Raw genomic sequence first — 1154 nt, forward strand, 5'->3', positions numbered from 1 at the left:
TTATTTCTGCCACAGTACAGATGTACCTACCTCTGTTTCTGCCACAGTACAGATGTACCTACCTCTGTTTCTGCCACAGTACAGACGTACCTACCTCTGTTTCTGCCACAGTACAGATGTACCTACCTCTGTTTCTGCCACAGTACAGACAGACCTACCTCTATTTCTGCCACAGTACAGACGTACCTACCTCTGTTTCTGCCACATTTGCTCAAAGGCGTCGGCCAACTCCACATTCGACACTTCCTCCGCGTCTTGAAACTTGAGGAATCCGTCGCCGCCGTGCCCTAGATGAAAGGACAGTAGACGGTGACAGTAGACGGTGACAGTAGATTGTGAAATTATACACCAGTTTTGACAATAGCCGCGGAGGTCGACAAGAATTAGTCCCTAACCTTCTAGGGGGGCTCTCGTGGCCAAGAGGTTAAGGTGTTCGCCTCCCATTCAAAGGTCCCGGGTTCGAATCCGGATAGCGATGGAAAAATTTTCTTCTCTAAAATTGTCTCCTTTCACCTCCTTTTCTGCTCTCTAGCAATGTTCTGTCGTCTGCTTTCGTTTCCACTTTCTGCCCCCACCCCCTCACCTCCTTTGCCCCCTCCTCTGGGCTCCTGTTTCTGCAGTCTTTCTACTGCTACTCCTTGGCTCCTTCTTCTTGCTGTCTTTCAGCCACACCCCAGATCTTCTGGTAGGAAAGATCTACACCTAGCCTTCTCGGACAATGGTGAAAAATCTCGGAGGTCTAGCGTGCAAGTTGCGAATGTTAAAAATCCCTTGGTGGTCTAAAATCGATAAGAGTAGGTTTCGGCCGCCACCTGTGCAAAATTCAAAATTTCCTACCAACTGAAAATGTTTGGTGTGCCCCGCGCGCTCATATGACCTTCTGCAGTTGCGAGCGCCGTAAAACCCTTACCAAAATTTTTTAAAAAATAACCTTCTAGAATTATCCCACAATAACGGACATCTTTTCTCATGTCCTGTACTTATTTAATGACAACATGGCACAGGCAGCTAGTCACTCAAAGTGCTAGAGTACCACGATCCTATACAGCTGTGTTCTATTGAAATATAGAGTACCACGATCCTATACAGCTGTGTTCTATTGAAATATAGAGTACCACGATCCTATACAGCTGTGTTCTATTGAAATATAGAGT

The 1154-nt window shown here is 46.4% G+C and overlaps 1 protein-coding gene across 1 annotated transcript in view; it reads right to left on the reverse strand.

Annotated features, from left to right (window-relative positions):
- LOC101861397 (GPI-anchor transamidase) overlaps positions 1-1154 on the reverse strand; it is a gene marked incomplete in the record, with an annotated part of 24500 nt that overhangs the window by 10895 nt on the left and 12451 nt on the right. The window contains 1 exon segment of the mRNA XM_013089170.2: positions 191-287. Within this exon segment, the coding sequence (XP_012944624.1) occupies positions 191-287 (97 nt within the window).

The sequence above is a fragment of the Aplysia californica genome, unplaced genomic scaffold (genome assembly GCF_000002075.1).
Source record: "Aplysia californica isolate F4 #8 unplaced genomic scaffold, AplCal3.0 scaffold00886, whole genome shotgun sequence".
NCBI lineage: Eukaryota > Metazoa > Mollusca > Gastropoda > Aplysiida > Aplysiidae > Aplysia > Aplysia californica.